The sequence below is a fragment of the Clytia hemisphaerica genome, unplaced genomic scaffold (genome assembly GCF_902728285.1).
Source record: "Clytia hemisphaerica strain Z4C2 unplaced genomic scaffold, Clytia hemisphaerica genome assembly, whole genome shotgun sequence".
NCBI classification, from domain to species: Eukaryota; Metazoa; Cnidaria; class Hydrozoa; order Leptothecata; family Clytiidae; genus Clytia; species Clytia hemisphaerica.
The window spans coordinates 305,343-328,753 of NW_027104615.1; the positions used below are offsets into that span (position 1 = coordinate 305,343).

Consider the following 23,411-nt stretch of genomic DNA (forward strand, 5'->3'; position numbering starts at 1 on the left):
ACAATTATTTACGAAATAACGAATTTACTTTGGGAAATATTCTCAGCGGGATTCGTCAAGATAGATAACTGAGGGTAGGTATGCAAAACTTTAGGGCAAAAATATCATTCCAAAGTTTTCTAGAGCTACCCAATCCTTTTTGCCCTTTTTGATGTTTGTCCACGCCCTAAAACGTCCGATAATGAAAACTTTTAAATAATACTGACAAAATGTTATTATTGATATTCAAGGAGGACTTGTACCAAAATGTAGCAAAATTGAATGATTTTTAAGGTTTCCAGGTCAAATTGGGGATTTTTTTGTCATACTTTATATGAGTCTAATAGGGGGCCAGAAAAGGGGCTCCCAAATTTTTTATATTTAAAAAATCTCAAAAATTCTTTTTGATCCTGCCTAGATATGCCATACGGAGCTAAAGAAAATTTAGTTTGACATGATTTGAAGAAAAAAATGAAAATGACCCTGTATAGCCCACTCCTAAGATCATTTCGGTCAAAATGTTTATCTTTATTTTGAACAAAGTTTCGGTAACTTTAAAAATAAAATGTAATTTGGGCATAATCTTTTTCAAGTTGAGCAGTTCAGAATTCGGTCATAGTTGCCTAAAAGATTGTGAATCTCATTACTGTATCTTTCTGAGGCTACTACAAAAATATCGTGAGCTAAATAAAAACCAAGTGAGGCTGAATGAAAGATTTTCCTTCTGATAGATACCGACGCAAAAACATAGACTGAATGTACAATGGCCGGTGGTTCTATGTGTGTTCATATATTACCAAAGAAACTGTCAAAACATGTTTAATTATTCAAATAGTACTGATTGATTTTCAATAGTCAACTCTACAAATTTATTTTTAACAATCTGCAGTAGAATTATTCTAATATGTCAAAATTTTGAGTATTTCAGGCCACACACTAGACAAGATGGAGTGTCTATGGATAGCCAGCATACTTGCATCCATACCACAAGTTTACAACCAAATCATCCGTGAAGATAAGTGTCAACTATTTGTTACAAGTTTCGATTGGGTTGTGAAGGGCCGATTAACGTTCGGTAAGATGACATTTCCGAAAACAGCAATGAGTCTTGGTCGGTGTATATCAAGCTGTGTTCATTTTGAGAGTGAGCGTGGTGTAAAAGAATGTCGATCCATTAATTATAATCCCGCATTGAGCCAATGTGAAGTCTTTAAGAAAGAATTGACCATGGCAGTACCTGCTATTTTATTCAAAGATGAAGCGCCGTTGTTTGAGGATGTTTCAGGATGGTTTCATTACAGCCCTAATCCAAACACAACAATGGTAAGAGTATACACTTTATAAGAACAAACTATATAAGAACATAAGGATTCCATTACCAAAATATTGAGAACAAGTTTAGAACGTTTTAAGACTTTGTGGACTCTTAAACTACCGATTTCTTAGATGGATGAAAATACCCAAATATGGTAAAAAGAAAAACATATAAAGAACATTTTTAGACTTAAAACTTAAAGTTAAGAGCATCTGAAGGCTTAAAAAATTTTGGATGCTGCTACGAAAAAAATTACAAATAGTCCAAGAGAACCATATCATGTCAGGAGATTAGACACATTAGAGAGGAAAAATTGGCGTTTTTGGCACCCTCAGAAAGGCTTTTCTCGAAATGAGAGAAAAAGAATTGACGTTTTTTGGACCTTTAGAGAGACTTTTCTTTTTAATTTTTTCAAAGCGAAGTAGTTTGAAGTTTTACCACCCGCTACCTTTCTATCATTCAGTCAGTTCCGCGCAGCCTTCCTAAATCGAGTGGCACCGAAGGCGCCTAAAAGAAAAAGGGGACTCTAAGCTATCCAACGGACTATAAACGAACTTCTAACTCCTTCTAGATCTGGAGATATAAGCCTTTAAAGTTTGAACTAGCGATTTTCTTTAAAAAACTTGACCGTGGCACTTAAAGGGTTAAACTGTTGAATTTTGTAGTGCTCAGCGAGTGTTTCATTTAAAAACCCTAACAAATACCCTAATCGGTAGGAAGGAAGGAAGGGATTCATAAAAAACCGACAAACCGTAAGGGTGTCTTCCCGGGGGGGGGGGCACTCGTTCTAAAAAGTTTGACATCCTTCTGCCTCATTCTCTTCGTCAGACCTTATCAGACCCTTTCAAAAAGGTAATTTTTGAGACATACAGATGGGAGATGTACACATGCACATGTAAAGGTAAAACATATCCTTACAGTGCAGCACTGGTCAAAACATACCCTTACGGTGCACTAGCTGAACCTTGAAAAAAAACGACTCATAAGTGCCGCACGTTTGATATATCATTTACCTTGATTGATCCCTCCCCCCCCCCGGGTGTATTTTAGAGGGAATCCACTAAAAGATTCGATAACTAAAAAGATAACACTATAGTAATCTAACAAGTTAATGTCAGAAGATGGGGATGAAAAGGTGGCAGGTGTTTGCTAGAATTGGAGTTGCAGTTGGAAAGGTTAGTGAGAGGGTTCTGATAAACTGCCGTTTCCAAACCTTCGACAATTTTTTCCTTACCAAAGTTCTAAGCTCACTTTTCCAAGGGATAGCGCTCTAACCCTACTGATGTGCCAGTTTCTGAAAAGATGTACCTCAAAAGTAACCAGGAAGGAGCATACGATGCTTGGTCGTACAATGATCCAAAGAATCTAATGACTCATTTTCCTCTACTTTTGAAAAGATGTACCTCAAAAGTAACCAGGAAGGAGCATACGATGCTTGGTCGTACAATGATCCAAAGAATCTAATGACTCATTTTCCTCTACTTTTGAAAAGATGTACCTCAAAAGTAACCAGGAAGGAGCATACGATGCTTGGTCGTACAATGATCCAAAGAATCTAATGACTCATTTTCCTCTACTTTTGAAAAGGTTGGGCCGAAATGCGCAGCTGAAGGAAATCCATGTGGTGTTGGCAAATGTACGGATACTTGTGACAGCTTCAAATGTGAATGCAATGTTGAACAATTGAAAGAGGACGACGTCTGCAAACTCAAAGATCGTAAGTTACATTTGACAGTGATTTTCATGGGAGTTTTAAGGGTTCAAGATTTCTCAAGCATCAAATAAGAGGTAGATATTTTCATCTTTGTAATATACAGAGGCAGAGATAAATTCTATGACATTTTCGAAACAACGGCTTCTGACAGATTTTTTGAACTTGATGAACACACTGGATAAATACAAGGATGTCTAAATTAACCGTCATTTATAATTATTTTTGCTGGGAAAATAAACCAATCAGAACGCCGCTTTTTAACTGGCGTCACAACCCACGTTTCTGTAAACAATGAAACGCGGGATCTCCCGCAGAAACTTTGGACATGCCGTAACTCACTCGAGCATTTGTTTCGCTTCAAAATAAAGTCAAAGTTTGAGATAAAATGAATTAAACAGTTAACGAGGCTAGCCATCGAGGGAGTGACCTAAAAAGACTCAAAAATATGCAACCAATTATACATAGTCCCTTTTCAAAGTACATTGAAGTAAACATATGATTAATTTATTACAGCAAAAAGCTTCTGCAAATTGAACAATTTCATTGGAAGAGAAATGACTGTTTCCGATAACAATCAAAAGTTGAATGTCAAAACTGCAACGGAGATTGAAGCTGTTGATGGGACAACATACACATTTGAATTGGACCCAACCGAAGAGGGATGCGTTTTTGTTGAATCTACTACTAGAGCATCTACAATTTCCTTTCTTTATAAGACATGTCAATTCTACGATTCACACAATTCGCTTACTTATTCACTTGACACGTGTGACTACAGTATGTATTTAACCGATTTAACAGGCCCTTCTGCATATCAATATTTGTCAATTTGGCAGAAAAGTCTTCTTTTTTCATTTACATTCTTCATTTTTTCAAAGTCTATTTCAGCCTAGACAGTGTCTTACTTAGTCCCATTATACCAAGAGAAATTAACTCCTGGTCGTGAACTTTAAAGAAGATACGAAGACAGCTTAGCTATAAAGGCTCAATCAAACATATTCCTTAAATTTTCTTTGTTAGAAGAAGCACAAAAGCTGGTTGGGCTGTATGACCACGGAAAGATATTTGTCAGCCGTTACGGTATTCATGGCGGCTTCCGAATCAAATCGAACAAACTTGATCATCTTCTTGACGGGACCGTTACTGGAATCACCACAACTGACGCAGGCGACTTTCAAATTGCAGTGAATTTCTATAATCAATTTGAACTGACCGGATTAATCGATTGTACCATCATTCTAAAAAGGTTTGACGATGGTGAAACAATGACCTGGAGAAAAATTGGTTGTCAAATACCATCAGGTAAGACATTGGAACCTAGTCTCTCCTGAAAAGGCTTGATTTTTATAACCATTCAACATTTTAACGTTGAAAGCCTAATTGAAAGGGACGTTCTGGAGTTTTTATAAGATACTTCAGTAATTGGTCATTTGAAGTAATAAAAATGACGCATTCTTTAGAAAAAGCAATAAAATTGTTGTATTACTGGTTAACGACCAACCAAATCAAGAAAGAGCTTGTAAAAACTCCAGCTTGTCCCAATTGAAAATGTTAAAACGCGTGGACGCATGCGCGCTACGTAGTTTGCATAATAACCATGATTTGATGATTTGACTAAGTGACGGTTCTTCATGGGTTTTAGATTTAGTTTTATGACAGAGCGTTTTTTATCCATACTCCTTATAAAGGAAATGGAGATAAAAATAAATCTTTTTGTAACAAGTTTCCAATACTTTTTTTTTTTAGTTACGCCTACTCCTACGCCAAGTCTATAAGCACCTGCTCCACGCCAAATTTATAAGCACCTGCTCCACGGCAAGTCAATAAGCACCTGCTCCACGCCAAATTTATAAGCACCTGCTCCACGGCAAGTCAATAAGCACCTGCTCCACGCCAAGTCTATAAGCACCTGCTCCACGCCAAGTCTATAAGCACCTGGTCCACGCCAAGTCAATAAGCACCTGCTCCACGCCAAGTCTATAAGCACCTGCTCCACGCCAAGTCTATAAGCACGTGCTCCACGCCAAGTCTATAAGCACCTGCTCCACGCCAAATTTATAAGCACCTGCTCCACGCCAAGTCAATAAGCACCTGCTCCACGCCAAGTCTATAAGCACCTGCTCCACGCCAAGTCTATAAGCACCTGCTCCACGCCAAGTCTATAAGCACCTGGTCCACGCCAAGTCAATAAGCACCTGCTCCACGCCAAGTCTATAAGCACCTGCTATACGCCAAGTCTATAAGCACCTGCTCCACGCCAAGTCTATAAGCACCTGCTCCACGCCAAGTCTATAAGCACCTGCTCCACGCCAAATTTATAAGCACCTGCTCCACGGCAAGTCAATAAGCACCTGCTCCACGCCAAGTCTATAAGCACCTGCTCCACGCCAAGTCTATAAGCACCTGCTCCACGCCAAGTCAATAAGCACCTGCTCCACGCCAAGTCAATAAGCACCTGCTCCACGTCAAGTCAATAAGCAACTGCTCCACGCCAAGTTTATAAGCACCTGCTCCACGCCAAGTCTATAAGCACCTGCTCCACGCCAAGTCTATAAGCACCTGCTCTTGGCCAAGTCAATAAGCACCTGCTCCACGCCAAGTCAATAAGCATCTGCTCCACGCCGACTCAATAAGCACCTGGTCCACGTCAAGTCAATAAGCAGTGCAATAAAAGCTGTGCGCTCCATGGGGATCATCATTGCTGTATACTGTTTTGAGCACATAGATTTTAGCAGGGTTGACAGTAAGATAGAATTAATCCCGCCAGTGGCTTCTTGGGAAAATTTCCTATTCTGGGATAGAGAAATAATTGAACCAGTGCTTGCCACACAACAAAGCAGTATCGTGTTTCTGAAGTTACTTGATTCTCAATTAAGCTTGGGAAAATACAATTTATGCTGGCAAGTTCTTAACCATGCTAACAATATAAAAACTCCCAAGATGAACTGTTAAATGGCAGGACCGAGTTGAAGTCGTGCCCAGGCTCCTAAATCGTGGTTGATAACTATTGTGAGATTTTAAACATTTTCGAGAAATTTCACCAAAAAAACTTTACAAATTACTTGAAAATTTACCTGTAACTATTTATTCCCAATAGCTAATAGGGTATCAATATTTTTTATAATAAATCTTTGTTTTATTTTAATTCTCCTTAAAACTATAACACGTACCGTAACAGTCTAAAATTTCTCAAATCTTATTTGTTACTGAATCTTTAGTTTTTAATTTTTAGTTCGTTCTTTGTTTTTGTTTTTGTGTGTCGTTATTATTATACATAACTAACATTGCACGTCGTGAACGATGTATTAGACCCGGGGGGGGGGAGGCGAATACTAGGTTTGTGAGATGACAGGTATGTCCGAGCCAAAGTTTGAAAATCGACTTTTAGATAGACTGAATTTCAAAAATTTTGTTGCTAAAATTGCTAACTTTAGAGAGACTACTTCACCAAAGTTTCAGCCAAAATTTTCAAATTTTAGTCCAAATTTCAAGAATTTATGACCATTTATGAGTCGATTTTTGATTCTCGTAATTTTGGAAGGGACTCAGTTTGCTTTTAACGGTTTTAGTATCCCTTTGAGGGACTTTCGAGGGTGTGAAAAAGGGACCTTTTATGGTTCGCAAATACCCGGCATCCATTTTGCCTAAGCACCCCCCTTCCCGGGTATTAGGTTACATATGATCATTTAACGAAGCAAAAATACCAAATTAATATTATTCCATTATTGTATTATTTTAGTATTTGAAAGATATATTAACGGTGAATCTTCTTATGATTGAAAACTAATAGCCGCCTTTCAAGGTTTTAAAGGCTGGTGGCATCCACTACCTAAAGTTTTGTACATGTCGATTCAGACTAAAGGTTTTAAAGTTGGCCAGAACAGACTAAGCTAAGTCTGCCATTTTTGATCGGAGTATTTTTTAACCCTTTAAGTGCCACTGTCTTTTTAAGAAAATCGCTAGTTCAAAATTTAAAGGCTTATATCTCCGGATCTAGAAGGGAGTTAGAAGCTAGAGTCTCCTCATTCTTTGAGGTGCCTTCGGCACCGCCTGATATAAAGAAGCGGGTTGGGCGGCGGCTAAGGGGAGAGGGGTAGAAGAAAAGAATAAGCCATTGCAGTGTTAAATCTTTGCTATACGTCAAACGGTGATAGATGACAAGTGATGGAAGAAAGCAGATTCTTAGCATTGCACCGCTATTGAGTAGTGCTATCATTGCATTGCACCGCTATTGAGGAGTGCTATCATTAGGGTACCACTTCCAAAAAGAACTCCGATCGAAGATTTTAGTTGACCGGGATATGACAAATTGCCTCTGTGAAGATAATCAAAAGTCAGTTCAGTGCGGATTTTGGTTGAACAAAAGTAACCATACCAACAATGTGGTACATCCGAAGGCTTAAGTCAAATATCCAATGTAGGATCAGAAACCATTAATTTCCTACATAATTTATTGCGCGGCCCGCATGGTTTTCATGCAAACGCTGGATTGGATACAGAAAAAATTGTATATAGAATTTGAAAAATATAAAACACGAAATAAAACGGCGGCGCGACTACTGTCGAAAAGGATTACAAATTTTGATACTTTTGTTTCCCTGATGTTTTAAACCCAATGCATTGTGGATACTCACAGCAGGGGAATAAGAAGGGGGAAATTTTAATCTTAATCAATTCCAAACTTTTCAAATGACTAACTTAAGCGCTAAAAAGTAAAGATATAGTCTTGAATTGGAAAACAATTCAATGTGAAGTTTAAAATATTCAATAGAAATTTAATATTTCAAAATATGAACGTTAACAACACTCAACACTGAATTTGGTATAAACTCACATTACCTTAGCAACAAAGTTGAAAATAGAATTTGTCAAAATTAGCTAAGCATGATGGGAGGAGAAAATGCTTATTGATCGATTGATTCATTCAAATATTTTTCGCCATCAATAATTTACGGTTGATGAAAAAGAAAGAAAATTTTTTCCCTTAATATTTGTCATCAAGATTAATTTTGTCAGTTTAGTTTTCACCGTCAGCCATGATGGATTGGCTAAGGGTGGCCACACTTTGGGCGTCAATAGCTTATTGTCACAGTCAAGTTATTCGTGAAGATGAATGTCAAACTTTTGGTGTTAGCTTCGATTGGGTTGTAAATGGAAAGTTGGATCGCAAAATCGGAATGCCGAATAACCATCCATTATCAATCGGACAATGTACATCCAGATGCGTCCACTTTGAAGAAGGCGACCAAGGCAAAACTTGCAAATCCATTAATTATAATCCAGATACTCAAACATGTGAGATTTTGAGGGATGATTTGATTTCAGCACTCCCTGATCAAATTTTTGATGATGTACAACGATTAAATCAAAACAAACAAGGATGGTTTCATTACAGTCCAAGACCAGATATCAAATTAGTAAGTTTTACTTTTGAATTGTATTGTATACTCTCACAATCAAAGTCATATTATTTGAGAAAAAAGAGGAATTCCCATGAAATCTTACAGCCACAAACGATTTGGAAGCGCTCTAAATTAGGTTGGAAGGGTAAAGTTTTAACGCTAGACTTAAGACTTACGATCTTAGCTGTAAATTGCTAAAAACGAGGAATTAACCAAAATTCTCAATATATTTTGACCGAGATCGCACGAGATTCGAATAGGTAGGTTGAATGGAACAGTTTCAGAGTTTAAAGCCATAAAAATTTGGCCTTTGAAGCCTTATGCTCTAATAAAAAAAATTTATATACTGTAGTTTGTCGATATAGAGAGCGTCAACTGAATTTATAAATTCTGATTCAACAGGTTGGTCCAGTGTGTATGAATATTGGCGAGTCTGGTAAAAACCCGTGTGGTACTGGACAATGTATTGATAATTGCGAAAAATATGAATGCAAATGCCCAGAGGGACATGGTCAAACAGCCAACGGTGTTTGCTTTGATCCTAATGCTAATAGTGAGAAATGTTTTTTTAGTTCGACATAAATATTCCCGTTTCATATCATATACAAGTAGCTTTGTAGGGTAGGGTAGGGGCCGATTTTTTTGGGGTCGTCGTAAGACATATAATGAAAAGAGCAGGGTTGATGACTAATTTCAGTGCCCCTTATCTTTTTCACACCTTAGAATTAGCAGAATTTGCTCTCCGTCTTCGATTTTTCGAGAAGTATTGGCATTGAAACACAGCGATAAATTTTTTACAGTCTGTCTTCACAGGTCGAATTTTAGAGAATTCAATTCTTACTGATAACGCCAGATATCATCAAACGCCAGCCTGTGATTGGCTGACATCATGAAACGGATATATTGTTTCTTCTTTACTACATTTTTTTGTGTGGTTTTGTAGAATTTTGTTATTTAGACTTTCTCATAGACTCATAGGTTCCAAATAAACGGGAGGTTCGAATAAGCGGGTGGGGGTTGGAATTTTTGAGATTTTAATAAATGGGGGACCTAATTTCCGGGGGTTTGGAAGTTGTACTTCTATTAAAATCCAATAATAAGGCAAATATAGGCTTAAATCAGGCTTCTCTTTGACAGCTCAAAATATTCTTAAAAATTAATAAACGGGAGGGTCCTTATAAGATCCGGGGGGTTGGAAAACTTTCGAAAAATTAACAATTGGGGGTGGCGTTTATTGGAACCTAAGAGTAAGCTCTGCCTCAATGTGTTATCTTTCTTTATCGCTTTATAGCACTTGGTACATGTAGATTAACCAGCTTGATTAATGAGTCTAGTGGTGAGAATCCTGTTGAAATAATATCCGTCACTTCAGAAAGTGCTATCTCTTTTATGGGAAGTACTTATAGCCATAACCAAGACGGTCAAGGATGTACATTTTCTGATGGAGCTGCAGATTTTCAGTACGAGCCAAAGACATGCACTTTCACAAATGATGAAGGAACGAAATTCAAATTCAATCAATCAAAGTGTGATCACAGTGAGTAAACGTTTTTTTATAACAATCCTTCAGATGTTCTTAACTTTTTGAGTTTTAAGCCAAAAAATATTTTTAAATTATTCTTATTTTAAAAATTTTGCGACTTTTTTTATCAATTTTCCTTAGAAAATAGGTGTTTAGGGTCCGCAAAAATGGACAATATTATTACAAATAAAGACCCAAAATCACAATATAAAATATATATTCGAATTTCAGTTCAAATCAAAGAATTGGTTGGTGTTTATGATAAAGGAAAGATTTTCAAAAGTCAAATTGGAGTTGAAGGAGGTTTCAAAATCAAATTGAATAATTTGGATATGGTTTTGCGTGGTACCATCAGTGAGGTCAATTTTAGTGATCCAGAAAATCCGACAGTTGTTGGCACCATTTTCGATAATTTACTCAAAGTGGAGGCAGTGAGCAAATGTTCAATAACCTTCAAAAACATGGCCAAAAACAAAGAAATGGTTTGGAACAAATTGAACTGTGATGGTAAGTCTTTAATAGCTTTCTGTATCCCGATTATTATTGCTCGAACAGAAAGTCACATTGTGAGAATCAGTGCTCAGAGTAGACGATGCTATAGCCCGTTAAAGGGTCAGTAAACGCAGAAAAATATGTATACGCAGAGTCAGGGCGTCAGGGCGGTAGAGCTTGGAACAAAAACAGAGAGAGAGAGAGAGAAAGAGATTTTTAAAGAAATGACTGCGCAAGTATTTCGGATTATAAATTCTTGATATGCGTAAGTCATTTTTCTAGCGGAAACACCCGAAAAAATCCGGGATTTGACCTCTCTCTGTTACTAAAAATAGAAACACGGAGGTCAAAATCCAGCTTTTTTCGAGTGCTTCCGTTGAATAATATGACGTCATCTTGACTTACGCATATCAAGAATAAGAAAGCAACAACAAAGTTTCAGTAAAAAGTTCAAGAATTTTTTGACTAAGTGAAAACGTAAAGATATTAGTAAAGGTCCTCGGAGTCAGCATAGCTGCAAAATAATAAACAAATATGTTAGCCCCAGTGAGTACCGAACGGAATGTAATATGGAGTGAGACAAAAAAAGTTTCTCTAGGCTACTTCAAGACACCCTCGATCGCTAATCTCTTCATCGATCAAAAAAAGAAAAGAGAGATAAGGCATTGGGACAAGGATTGAATTCAAAGTAGGCTTTAACGGCTGACTACACGCGCATGGATAATGTTTGTTTGTACGCAGAAGTCGAACAGTTTTGGAAGAAATTTCTTTCCAGTTTGAGCTTATTAAATGTTAGATATTTATTTGTTATAGACATTATAGACGTTCTTTTATGTTCCCTTTCAGACAACAACGGAAATGGTTATTTTGGATATGGTTCTTAATAAAACATCAACAAAGATCAATGAGGCCCCCAAGCGCACCCTTAATTCACGCAATCACGCATTTTTTTTTCAATTTACACGCATTCACGCAACCAAAAATACCCATTCACGCATTCACGCAAACCGCTGGGGGCCATCAATAAAAAAATAACTGTCACACCTTTGTTTAAGGTATTTTAGAAATTTGCAACAAGTTTATCATATGCGACCCCTTTTCATTTTCAACATTTATTATAAAGCTGATTTTGGACAGGAAAGGGAAAGGGGGCTTAAAGCTGCAAATAATGGGATAATAATAATAAATTTAAATGTCTGATTATCATATACACAATGTTGCGCATTCCACATGGGTTGGTCTAAAAAGCAGGGTAGCCAATGGGGTAGCCAATTGGGCTAGGTTATGGGGTACCTCTTTTTGCCTAAACTTTTGAAATCTGAAACCTGTTTTCATGTGGAAATAACTATTACAACATCTTGTTAATGATTCCATGTAATAAAATTTAAGATTCCTTTCGAACTTCAGCCACAACAGCCTTTTTTCCAAAGGAACTGAACTTTGTTACTTCTCAAGAGACCTGGCGCCATTGTTTCTTCCTTCTTGGCTTCGTTTGAAAATTTACAGACCCGAATGAAAGATATATACAAAACAGTTTTTAATATTTTAGATTTAGATTTTATTTATGTTTTTAATTGTTTTTTCCGTGAAGCTGTAATTCGATGATAATAGCTTTGGAATCGCCTTTGGGCCATACGATCTCTAATCTTCTCATATCTTAACAATCCTTTGTTATTGAATCTATTGTTTAATCTAATTTAAATCATGTTTAGATGTTTCAAACAATTATTTCCTTTCAAAATTTTTAAATATGGCAGCTTATAATAGGTACAAAAGGTCTTTTGAAATAGCTCTATTATAATGAAGCTCTATTTCTTACTCCTCCTGCATTAACACGTGGTAATTTATATCTTTGTTTATCTTTGGAATCATACATGATCAATCTAAGTATCAATCAGATTCATGCTCCCTGGTCAGTAAAATGTGGTTCTATGCATTCATTTTCGGTATTTCTATTCTGGTCTGTAAAATATTTAGGTACCCCACAACCTAGCCCAATTGGCTACCCCAAATTGGCTACCCCAATTGGCTACCCTGCTTTTTAGACCAACCCCATTCCACATTGTTTCAAGGGAAGGAAGGAGAAATAAAATATTTTCTGAATTCACTTCTGCTTTTCTCAAGACGAAAAAGTAGAAGAAAGGTGACAGTCGCAACTGAATTTTTTTTAAATATTTAATAATTATCAGTAGAATTAATTGTTTCTTTTTCGTCATTTTATTTTTGGACGTTTTAAATATCATCGTATTTTTTTGTTTTATTTTGTATTAACGTTGGCAGATATTTAAATTGGCAGATGAGGAAGTTTTAGGCACTTGTAAATCAAAAGTTACCTGGCATTTTATCGGTTTTTATTTAAAATGCTGATTTCATATAAAATTTATATTCTAAAAGAAATTTTTGTTAAATTTTGGTGGATTTTATCAAAAAACACCAAATTCGCCAAATTCAATCCTCGCCAAAATGAAGAGCTAAAAGGTAATTTTAGCAACTTAAGCATTGGAAATTACTCAACAAAAGTCTCGTTAGCGATGACAAATTTGTCTTTATCAACCAATCACGTTAATTGCGAAAAAATTATCCTATGCTCCTCCTAGGAATGGGAATAACTCGCGAGAAAAATGAAATGTTAAAAAAATTAATAAACCTCCCCTAAGTTTTATCCTAAGGAAGGTGTATGCCCAATTTTAGCTCCGTAAAACAATTATTCCACTCACTACGCTGCCCCAAAGTTAGCGGACATACAAAAAAACATTCTGAGATTCTAGCTCAACTGAAGTTGAGGACTAACCAGTTTCTTTGATTGGACGTTAATTTAATTTATGTGTTGTAAATAAATATTCAATTTGATTTTACATTTAACGCAAGTATTTCCAAAGTATCTAAATTTTGAATTTTCAAGCACTTTTGTATTTTAATTTTGAATTTTAAAATGATTGTGCAAATACACGTTTTTTAACAAGAGCCATCATTGGACCATTCCACTTTATATCCAAATATGGAGTTGATAGACATTTACAGGGGGTGATCCAAAGAAGGATATCCTATTGAAAGTTTTTTATCTTTCCAGGGGGTAAACAGTTATTCTAAAACTTCCAGGTGTAAAAGACTGATTTTAGTTTGTCCACCCTCACTTCAAGGTTTGAAAAATAATTTTATTTAGCTATTTTCTGGTCAATATTCACTCATTTTCAAAAATTATTTCACCTTGACAAGGTTCAGCCCAATTATGAATATGTTTACAATTAAGAAATTCCTCTTTTGTATCATTTGATTCAATCTGCGCTAGAAACTTCCCCCTATTTTTATATCGATATCGTGATAATAGCTCATGCAAAGATTGAAAACGAGACTACAGACTTGTGAAAATCAGTTTTGATTATTTTTCGCCACAATCACACAAAGAAAGAAATTCTCCCTTCTATCAAAATACACCTGCTGTTCAAGTTTAATGTAATTCTGCCAGGGTGGTCATGATTTTGAAGAAGAAAAGCCACCCCAGAAAGCCACTAAAGTGAAATTAACAATTACACGTTGTTTTTTTAAGGAACCTTAACTTGGTTCCGAGCCTGGAGCTCCTTATTTTTCGAGAGAATTTCAGTCTTTAAGTTCCTTATCCAGTTTCCTTATTTACTTAGCTGCTAAGATTGGATTCGCTAAGTATGTGACTTATGCATAAGTATAACAATGGACTAAAATGTAAAAAGAGACGTTTATTGATCGTTGTTTCGTCAACATTTTGTCATCTTTGCGTTTAGGCTATGTAAATGTGTGCAAATTCAAGTTTAACTCTCTGTGACTTGACTTGTTTTGTTATTCTCAGCCTGAGCAGTTCCTTAACAATTCCTAGATTTTCGGACCATTTTGAGCATCAGGTTCCTTATAAACGTGTTCCTGCCTTATAAAAAAACGTGTAATGGTTTTTCATTTCGCCTGTTTGCAGTAAAGGCAACAAGTAATTGTAATTTTAATGTTTTAATTCGGATTTATGCTATGCGGGTCTTTTTGACACCAATTTGAACAAAGAAAAAGTTTTTTACAGCAAAAGTGAAAACAAATAATAAGGGAAGAAAGTCAGTCGTTAAGAATCCCAGTTTTTCACGGTTATAAACATATTGATGGTTGGGTTTTCCACCTACGTGGATGGTCGGGTTTTCCACCGTACGTGGATGGTTGGGTTTTCCACCGTACGTGGATGGTCGGGTTTTCCACCGTACGTGGATGGTCGGGTTTTCCACCGTACGTGAATGGTCGGGTTTTCAACCGTACGTTGATACTCAGGTTTTCCGCTTTGTATAGTTGGCTAAAACTATTTGATCACTGTATGAGCTCGCACGCGCGCTTTTGGAAGTTGAAATTTTTCAGCTACCAAAATTGCACAAAATTGCACAGCAGAGCTCGAAAGAGCTCTAACTTTGTTTACAAATATTTAGATTTTTTGATGTCAATGAGCTATTAAAGGAAATAGTACAAAACAGTCTTTTTAATGGTAGGATCTCTTGCATTAGCAAGTCAAGCAATCGCAGATTCCTTTGATGCTTTCAAACGTGAGAATGTTGAACCAGGGGGGGCTAACCCTTATCGGGACTAAAAGGAGGAAAAAAAGGAAATTTTGTGAATTTTATGGCTCTTATTGGGAATAGTTTGACCAAATTTTGATTTTTTTTAGACAAAAAGTTGAAATTTTCCCTTACTGCCAGCTTCCAAAGAAGGCATCCTTTAGGACCATAATCAGAAAATTTTGTTAAGGGATTTAAGGATAAAACTCTTGTTCTTGTTTCGAGTTCCGTTTTACAAGTTTTTGGTAATTTATTTTGTAAAGAGTAATTAAGAATTTACATACAAAAATGACGTTATGAAGTTTAAAAAGACGTTAAGAAAATGTTACATTACCCTTTTTTTTACAAAAAACGCTAATGTCTATAGTTTCAATGGGGAATTGACATTTTTTCAAATTCTTTTAAATTGTCTGCAAATTTGATGTATCAAAAACTCTTTTTCTACGAAAAAATGGGATAAAAAACTGGTGAAGAATTAGTCAAAATCCACTACTTTCAAGATTTGAGATAAAGAAACTTTTAGAAAGATTTTCCAAAAATCTCATTTTATTTTGGTTACTAATGTAAAAAAATTTCAAAATGTTTTTTCTTCACCAAAATAAGGTCCTCAAAGTTGAAGTAATCTTCAGTATAATTAGTAGTTGAAGTAATGAAGTCTTCATTTTCTTCTTCATCAAATTAATTTCACTTCATGAAAATATTAATATGATCAGAGCCCTTAACGGCGGCACATATCCAAACCCTTCACTTGCCTGGGTAACTCCCCCCGGGATGTTGACGTATTTTCAGCCTTATAATTCTTCATTCACACCCCTCATTCACACCCCCTTCTCACAGACCCAGTGGGACTCCTAGAAAAATTGGCCATATAGTCCCCAGTAGAAAATTACACTCAAATTTTTATCCCTGCTGAAAATAATCAAATATACAAATTCTCATGGCAAAACATTGTAATATCATTTCCATCCTAAAGTCTATTCACGATAAGTGTGCACTCTTTTTTCATTTACCTATAACTTTGGAAAGAATTCTTCAATCTTTACAAATTTAGTATCATTGGAAAGATATTAGTGAGTGGAAAAATTTGAAATGAAAAAAATCTTTAAAACAATTCTAAAAATGAAGATGAAAATGAAGAAGAAAAAAATGAAGATCTTGTAGAAAAGTGCTATAACTATCATTTTCATTGAAATGAATCCTTAATCATCGAACGTCATCACTGGGAAAAAAATTCTCAAAAATAATCCTTCAGTCAAAAGATATCAAACAAAGTTATAAGCTGATTGACGTCTGAAAACGTTTTTTGCTGTTTTTTGGGATCAATCACTTATTAACTTTGTATCATAACTTTATATTGAATAAATATTTTAATGAAATTTTTTCACAGTGATGATCTCCTAAAATCAAAGAATCTTTCCAGTGAAAATGAAAGTTATAGCACTTCTCTACAAGATCTTCATTTTTTTCTTCTTCTTCATTTTTAGAATTTTTTTAAAAGTTTTTTTATTTCAAATTGTTCCACTCACTAATATCTTTCCAATGATACCAAATTTATAAAAATTGAAGAATTCCTTTAAAAGTTATAGGTAAAAGAAAAAAGAGTGCACACTTATCGTGAATAGACTTTAGTTGAATTTTCTGACTTAAAAATAAGCCATTAAGAAATGGGAATATTAATCCCTATCGAAGATTTTCTGATTTTATCGCGTGATTTCTTTCTCACATGTGCTTTTTGGAAATATTATATATTTTCCCTGGAAAAATAATTCAAACTAGAATAAATTGGGTTTTTTATTTAAAAAAACATTTATTTCACATATCAATTAGATGTTATCCCCCTAAAAATAAATGTTTAATCAAATTAGATCAATCTAAATCCTTTCAAGGATTCAAGATTTTTTTTGGAAACTTTTCGGCTTCTGTTTCCCTTTTGTTTGCTTGAATCATTTTCACGTGAAAATAGTTGGTGCAAATTTGTTTTCCGCGGACTCAGTTATGATTGTTTGTTATACGAACTGTTTGATTTCGCAATGACACCTTAAAGTTAATGTTTGATTTACAGGGTCTAATTAGATTTTATTAAAAATTTCAACATTCACACATATACTTAGTCGTTCTGTTTTATATTAGATTCCGAAGAAGGCGGGATGGTATATTGTATATAGCTAGAAATTCATTGAAGAAATAGAGACTAGTGGTCATGAGTGATGGGCAAAAATGAACGAAATTGTTGCCTTACAAAAAAAAATTTGAAATTTTTGAAATTTTTAGAATTTTTTCTGCTCGCCAAAATTCGTTTCTTTTAAGGTTTTCTTACTGTAGGGGTTTTTGAACCACTTTTTCGTACTGTTTTTTTCATAAATGTCTTTCAATTAATGTACACGTTTTTTTTTTATAAGAACGTCAAAAATTTTCGAAGCCTTCGGATGTTCTTAGTTTTTTGGATTTGAAGCCTAAAAATGTTCTTAAAATGTTCTTATTTTCAGCATTTTTTGAGCATTTTGTTGTAATTTCTTAAGAAAACGCATGTTTTTAAGTCTCCAAAGCCTTAGAATGTTCTTAGAATGTTCTTAAATTTTTGGGCCTCGAAGCCTTATGTTCTTATATAGTTTTTTCTTATAAAAAAAAACGTGTAAAAGGCTTTCCCAGCTATTTTCTGCGCCGATTATTTAAAATAATAATAGCTTTCTAGCTGCAAAAAGACCAAATTAGGAGGAAAAAATGAATTCGAGGGATTAGGATAAATTAAACAGAATTTTAAGAAATAAACATTATTTATCCAATTAAGCCAGTTAGGAAAATCGCTAAAACGAAAATTATTGAGATTCTTATTAACGAAAATTTCAGAGTGCTACGTTATTAGAAAGGGGATTTCCAATTCTAGACATGGGTCGGTCGAATTTAATTCACGTTTGGTCCTTTTTTCATTTAAATTAAAATTTTCTTCAAAATATTCCGCCAAAATTTACATGTACACCACTAAGAAAATTAATTCATGCTATTCAGGGCCAAGATGAAAATTGTTTTTCAACCCTCCTCTTTGTGGGAGAGAAATTACTTAACCTTTTCCGTATAACCTTTCTCTGCTGGTTCACTGTTTTGATGAAAATATCCCCAAGCCAAGAAAAGTCTATTTTCGAAATATAGAATACTATTGGGAAGGTTCTTTCACTTAAAAGTGTCTGAAGCTTTTAAATGGAAGGGTAAGAATCAAAGCAAGTTTCTCTCTAACGATAATAAGATTTCTCAAACCTGTACCTAACCCACTTTTTCTATGCGTGTATGTATCGTTGTAGTGGTAGTATTCGAATATTTGTTTGAACTATTTCCATCAACGATCTTTACCATTGATTTTGTCGTATATTTTTTCTTTAGATTGGTTTCGCTAGTTTTGGGTTCAGTTGTTAAACTTTTTCTTTTAGAAAAATTGGTTTTGGCCTTCATCAACAATTCTGCATTGTTTCCTTCATATAACTTTTCTTTGTAACTTTGCATATAATTTTTAGTTCCCTTGACATATTAAATCTACACGTGAAAGCTACATCAAAGAATGAAAAAGGTATCAGAAATGGAATTTCACTGACTGACAAATTATTCGAATATAATGAACCAAACTAAACCACTACCACTTCCAAACTTTGAAGAATTCATCCCAGAATGTTACATTGGATTATTTCAAACAATGGATATTTCAGACATTGTACCTTTTCCACCTCAAACCTCAACCCAACCCTCGGTACTGGCACCTAATGCGACTCAATGGCCCAACAGTACTGGTCCAGGAGAAGGGCCTCCACCTGTTGGAAACCTCAACGATTTGAATTTCGCATATTATATTGGACCATGTATAGCAGGTTTTATCATGTTTTGGAACTTGTTATTAATTTGGGGATTGTTAACCGATCGTAGACAATCGCGACTTTCATTAATCAAAAAATTATTTGTCTATCACTCCTGCACCGATCTAATTGCTGGTGTTTTTGTTGTTCCTATACAGATCATTGTCCACTTAGGCCTTGGTTACACTTGCTGGTTTATGAGTTTCGCATTAATGCTAACCTCATTCTCGCAATGTTCTGGGATAAGTACGTTGGTCACTATTTCCGTATTACGGTATCTTGCCATCAAGCACCCGAACAACCCGGTAGCACCGAACAAGATTATGATTGCTATGTTAGCACAGTTTTTACTAAATGCTTGTATAGCAGTACATACTTTTGTTATTTACTTTAATCGTTCAACAACACTAATGCTGGCTTCAAATTTCATATTCTTATTTTGCCATCTTTTCACATACAGCGTATTGCTTGTAATATTTAATATCCAATCTTCAAGACTTATATATCACCATGTCAGAACACGGAGTGAGAGATACGATTTAACAAATAACGAAGCTCACTTTAAAGCTGTATCTACATTACGCATGATCACAATTTGTTACATAGTGTGTGTCATGCCTTTCACATTTTATGTCTTCTTTTTAGCGAACTATTTACAAAGTGGGCGGCCGAAATTGAGCGTATATTTTCGCTACATACAAAACTTGATGCCGTTCCATATTCTTTATCTTTTGAACTGTGGACTAACTGCAGCTATCTTTGTGGCGAAAATGAATATATTTACGAGATTATGTCCGTATTTACGGTTTGATCGAAGGCGTGCTTCGAACATAGTGGAACCCATACCTCTGAGACGAGTGAGCAGTCAAAATTGATCATTCTATCTCACAAGTGAAAATAATTCCAATAAATAAGCGAGATAGCACTGTGGGATCACTGAATGAAGATTGAGAGTTACACGTTTTTTTATGAGAATGATGCTTTTTTTCGTTTCATGATGGATACTCTTTGGATAAAATCATCTTAAATATTCTTACAACATTCTTAGGTAAGGATCCAACCCAGCCTAATTTTAGCACGTAATACATGAAGCAAAGATTGGTGAAAGTTTTGCATTGCTTTGGGGTGATTGGCAATTTACAGGAAAAATTATCTAAAAATTGGGATTCTTAGGTTCAGTTGCCAAATTCCATGATGGTGATATTCTTAGCATATTCTATTTTTTGACCGATTTTATCATGGATATTTTTCAAATAGTATATTCTTATAAAAAAGCGTGTATAAAATGAGATGTTTGCCAAGAACTGCTAACAGGCATTAATTTTCATATGGATTTGTAGATTGATAAATGGACGAGGTGTAAATCTGTTATGTCAATTTTGAAGAATTTTTTGTAAACAGTTCATAATTTTTGATGAACTTTTGTCTATAATAACAACCAACTCCTCCCATCTTAAGATTTAAATGGATGAGAATTTATTTTATATTTTTATTGGGAATAGCGCAGCCAGTTACCATCACAGAATCTTTTTGCTGGAAAATACTTGCGGAGTTTGATGCAGGATTGTATCGCGACCAAGGTATGAGTGTCCAAAAGGTTGAATTTGCATTCACGCAAACAAGACGTTCTTCAAATTTAAAGCTCGTGATTCAAGATAACGAGGTCACAAATCATTAAGGATAAGATATGGATGGATAATGTATTTGGAGAGCAAAAAAAATTAAACTCACAGCTATTTCACAGTCGAGTTTATGATATTTTATGTTTCTGGTTTACCGGCTGGTTTTCAAAAATATATTTGAAATCTACACCCTTTTCTCACCGGGACCCTTTCCTACTGGAAAAATTAGCCAAAATATCGTACCAAGTGGAAAATTAGACTCCAATATTTCCCCACTGAAAATAACCAGACAAGCAAATCCTCACTGCAAAATATCATGCTATTTTTTCCATGCCAATTGAATTTTCTGGCTTGAAAACAATATAATTTGAATCCCCAGCCATAAATCATTACCCTGAGTACCAGGGATGAGCTGGAGTTTTTATAAGACACTTCGCTAATTGTTCATTTGAAGTAATAGAGATGACGCGTTCTTTAGAAAAAGTAACAAAATTGTTTTACTACGTGTTAACGACCGACCAAATTGAATAAGAGCTTGTAAAAACTCCAGCTTGTCCCGAGTATCAGAGGTTGAGAATATTTCAACCTCTGAAGACCAATAATAGAAATTCTATCGCCCATGTATCAATCTAATCACTGTAGAAAGAATCAAAGATGAAGAGCAAATATTACCATATTTATGTCTAGCAGACTGTATCAGTATGCATTTGTTTATTTACGAATTCCTCAGAAACCTCCAAGTATAATTGAAATGAGTTTTATTTGAAAAGAAATCTTTTACATGATCCCCAAATGTATAACAGTAATTACTAAACTTTGAATCGAAATAATAAACAGACTTTATGTTATGATTCTTTATCACTGACTCTTATCAAAAAGCATTGATGACATTTTTTAGTTGTGTTTTCAACGACAAGAATAAAAATATCAACTTTAACTTCATCCAAGATCTTGGATGGTCGTCATGGTTACTTTTGTCTTCGTTAATTGCGCGCTGAATAGAATCTGGATTGGTCGGCACAGCGTACGATTTCGACCTGTGCTTTTCACATCAATAAAACATCGGAATATCAACCCCCATCGAAATTTGGTTCGTTATTTTCCCCCCACTGGCTAGAAAAATCCTCACGGGTCTGTGAGAAGGGAGTGTCATTCTCAAATCAGAATGCAGTCCGCTTGCTTGGCTTGCGCTTGCACTCACTTTGCAAAAGCCGTAAGGTCCGATTTACATGACCCGTATAAATTCCTTTACAAAAAAAGGGGGTCCACTTGCTATTAAAGAACAACTTCCTGTCACAAGAAAACATGAAAAAAAAACAATGGTATTTTCTAAGAAAACATGGTTGGTCATGGTTACAGCAAATGCAAACTTGGTTTTAGATCTTGTAACGATACTTTTTTATTAATTTCTGTTTGGTTGCTTGCCCTGGATTAGCTGGAAAATCTTTGAATAATATGAGTTTGCACTTTCGTTCTCTAGGAAGACCAAGCTGACTAAGCTGTAACTTTAGAACTTTGTATGTATGAGAGGTAAAGATTTATCTTTCTGAAATTCAAAGCTTGGATATCCAGGCTAAAGATTGACGTAACCTTTTGTCATTTTCGTTATAAATTTGCAAATAATTTCTCGAGAACGTTCTATTTACCAAAACAAAAGTTTTACATTTATGGCCACTGATAATTATAACAGAAATAGTTTCTGCAACTTTTGTAGTCGGAATACCTGAACCATTTAGATATAACATTATCTGATATTCCGATGGTGGATTGGCGGGCGCCCACGCTAAAGCTCAATTTCCCATCGGAGAGAAATGATAGTCGGCCTTTGATGTGCCCCATCCGCAGTTGGGTTCAACAGCCCTTGCCCGTAAACCTAAAAATATTTCGGTTGGACCCGCTAATCCCCGAAAATGAGGGCTGGGTTACCAGACCTCCCACTGCAAAATTCTTGACGTGGTCTCGCAAAATTCCATAATGTGAATCTTCCAGATGTTGAAAATTTTCCCGACCTTCAGACCTTTAGCGTGTCGGATGAAAGTTTCACCATCTAGGTGTAAGATATAACACTGTATGACAGTTTCTTAGAGACAAGTTAGCTTTGAAGTCAAGGAATGCAACAAAGCACGTGTTTTAAGTGATTCAAACAGCAAAAGAAAATTATTTTCTTTATAAGAACAAACTATGTAAGATCATAAGACTTAGATGGCCAAAATGTTAAGAACAAGTTAAGAACACTTTACCAATTTCTTAGGAAAATGGACAAAAATACTCTCAAAATGGTGAAAATAAGAAAATGTTAAGAACGTTTTAGGCTTAAAACTCAAAAAGTTAAGAGCATCCGAAGGCTTCAAAAGTTTTGGATGTTGAAAAAAACGTGTAATCAACAATGTATAGTTAACAAAACAGTATGATCACGGGGCCATGAGAAAATTGTGGTAACTTAGTAACTTTTGATGAATTTCTTTTATTGAGTTTCACATACCATAGCGCTATTGTCGAACTTTGAAAAAAAAATTATATTTTCTTTGGAAGTAATGAGACGTACACAGGAAAAATTTTTCGTTCCAAGGTTGGAAATTCAATATTTTTGGGTTGGAAATTTTGGTTTTATAATTAAAGGTTGGAAATTTGAGCGATTACCTTAAGCTGATTTGGAAAACGTAAATAACCCATAAGTTTTGTAGAATAAACCAATGCCCTTGAAAAATCAAGTGAAAAAAAAAACAACGTAGAAATGACAATTTTCCAAGGCTGGTTGGAAAACATGACTTTTTGGGTGGGAAATTTTTATTTTCCAAATAGTTTGGGAGTTTAAAAAAAGGTCAAAAATCGATGTGAAGATACACATTTTTGTAAATTTGATACCTCGGGTTGAAAAACTAGACTTTTTGAGTCGGAAATTTGTGTTTCTCCCAAACAGATTGGAAAACGTTAAAAATCCATGTGGAAATTACATTTTTGTGAAAT

General features: G+C 35.2%; 3 protein-coding genes across 3 annotated transcripts in view; 2 read left to right on the top strand and 1 right to left on the bottom strand.

The window, feature by feature from the left end:
• The window catches only part of LOC136824638 (sperm flagellar protein 2-like), a 258,048-nt gene that overhangs the window by 177,890 nt on the left and 56,747 nt on the right, over positions 1–23,411 (bottom strand). The window lies entirely within an intron of this gene.
• On the top strand, positions 870–5,462 carry LOC136824597 (uncharacterized). The gene is made up of 5 exons (XM_067080585.1): positions 870–1,302; positions 2,882–3,011; positions 3,522–3,785; positions 4,029–4,310; positions 4,755–5,462. Exons 1-5 carry the CDS (start codon positions 925–927, stop codon positions 4,781–4,783), a joined length of 1,083 nt encoding a protein of 360 aa, XP_066936686.1. The 5' UTR covers positions 870–924; the 3' UTR covers positions 4,784–5,462.
• Positions 8,036–13,382, top strand: LOC136824579 (uncharacterized). Its single transcript, XM_067080561.1, has 5 exons — positions 8,036–8,425; positions 8,813–8,963; positions 9,702–9,947; positions 10,164–10,439; positions 11,271–13,382. The coding sequence occupies exons 1-5, from the start codon at positions 8,045–8,047 to the stop codon at positions 11,306–11,308; spliced, it is 1,092 nt and encodes a 363-aa protein (XP_066936662.1). The 5' UTR covers positions 8,036–8,044; the 3' UTR covers positions 11,309–13,382.

What these genes read in the sequence shown, in the direction of transcription:
- LOC136824597 (XM_067080585.1), top strand. Translation starts at nt 925, where the DNA reads ATGGAGTGTCTATGGATAGCCAGCATACTTGCATCCATACCACAAGTT. An exon ending in CGTCTGCAAACTCAAAGATC is followed by an intron (nt 3,012 to 3,521) that starts GTAAGTTACATT and finishes AATTTATTACAG; the next exon opens with CAAAAAGCTTCTGCAAATTG. An exon ending in TGGTTGTCAAATACCATCAG is followed by an intron (nt 4,311 to 4,754) that starts GTAAGACATTGG and finishes TTTTTTTTTTAG; the next exon opens with TTACGCCTACTCCTACGCCA.
- LOC136824579 (XM_067080561.1), top strand. Translation starts at nt 8,045, where the DNA reads ATGATGGATTGGCTAAGGGTGGCCACACTTTGGGCGTCAATAGCTTAT. An exon ending in TCAATCAAAGTGTGATCACA is followed by an intron (nt 9,948 to 10,163) that starts GTGAGTAAACGT and finishes TTCGAATTTCAG; the next exon opens with TTCAAATCAAAGAATTGGTT. An exon ending in GAACAAATTGAACTGTGATG is followed by an intron (nt 10,440 to 11,270) that starts GTAAGTCTTTAA and finishes GTTCCCTTTCAG; the next exon opens with ACAACAACGGAAATGGTTAT.